Raw genomic sequence first — 287 nt, forward strand, 5'->3', positions numbered from 1 at the left:
CTGAGCGGCGGCTTCGGCGAGCACCTGCAGGCGGCGCAGAGCTGCTTCGCCTTCGCCGCGCGCCTGCACCTGGAGCTGGGGCAGCCGGCGCTGGCGGCCGGACTGTGCCTGGAGCTGGGCTCCGCGCTGCGTGACATGGGGCAGCCGGGCCAGGCCGCGCCGCATTTTCAGCGTGCTGTCGAGCTGCTGGCGGCCGCCCAGCTGCCCCTGGAGGCGCTGCGCTGCCTGGGCCAGCTGGCCTCCTGCTTGCTGCTGGGCCGCGACCATGACGGCGCCCTGGCCGTGCT

General features: G+C 75.6%; 1 protein-coding gene across 1 annotated transcript in view; it reads left to right on the forward strand.

Moving 5' to 3' along the window:
• Window positions 1-287, forward strand: part of LOC109300322 (factor VIII intron 22 protein-like) — a 12,292-nt gene that overhangs the window by 6,209 nt on the left and 5,796 nt on the right. The window contains exon 2 of the mRNA XM_019521004.1: window positions 6-282. Within this exon, the coding sequence (XP_019376549.1) occupies window positions 6-282 (277 nt within the window). The remainder of the gene's footprint in view (window positions 1-5; window positions 283-287) is intronic.

This window comes from Gavialis gangeticus, unplaced genomic scaffold (assembly GCF_001723915.1).
Source record: "Gavialis gangeticus isolate Ggan-Ray unplaced genomic scaffold, GavGan_comp1, whole genome shotgun sequence".
Classification (NCBI taxonomy): domain Eukaryota; kingdom Metazoa; phylum Chordata; order Crocodylia; family Gavialidae; genus Gavialis; species Gavialis gangeticus.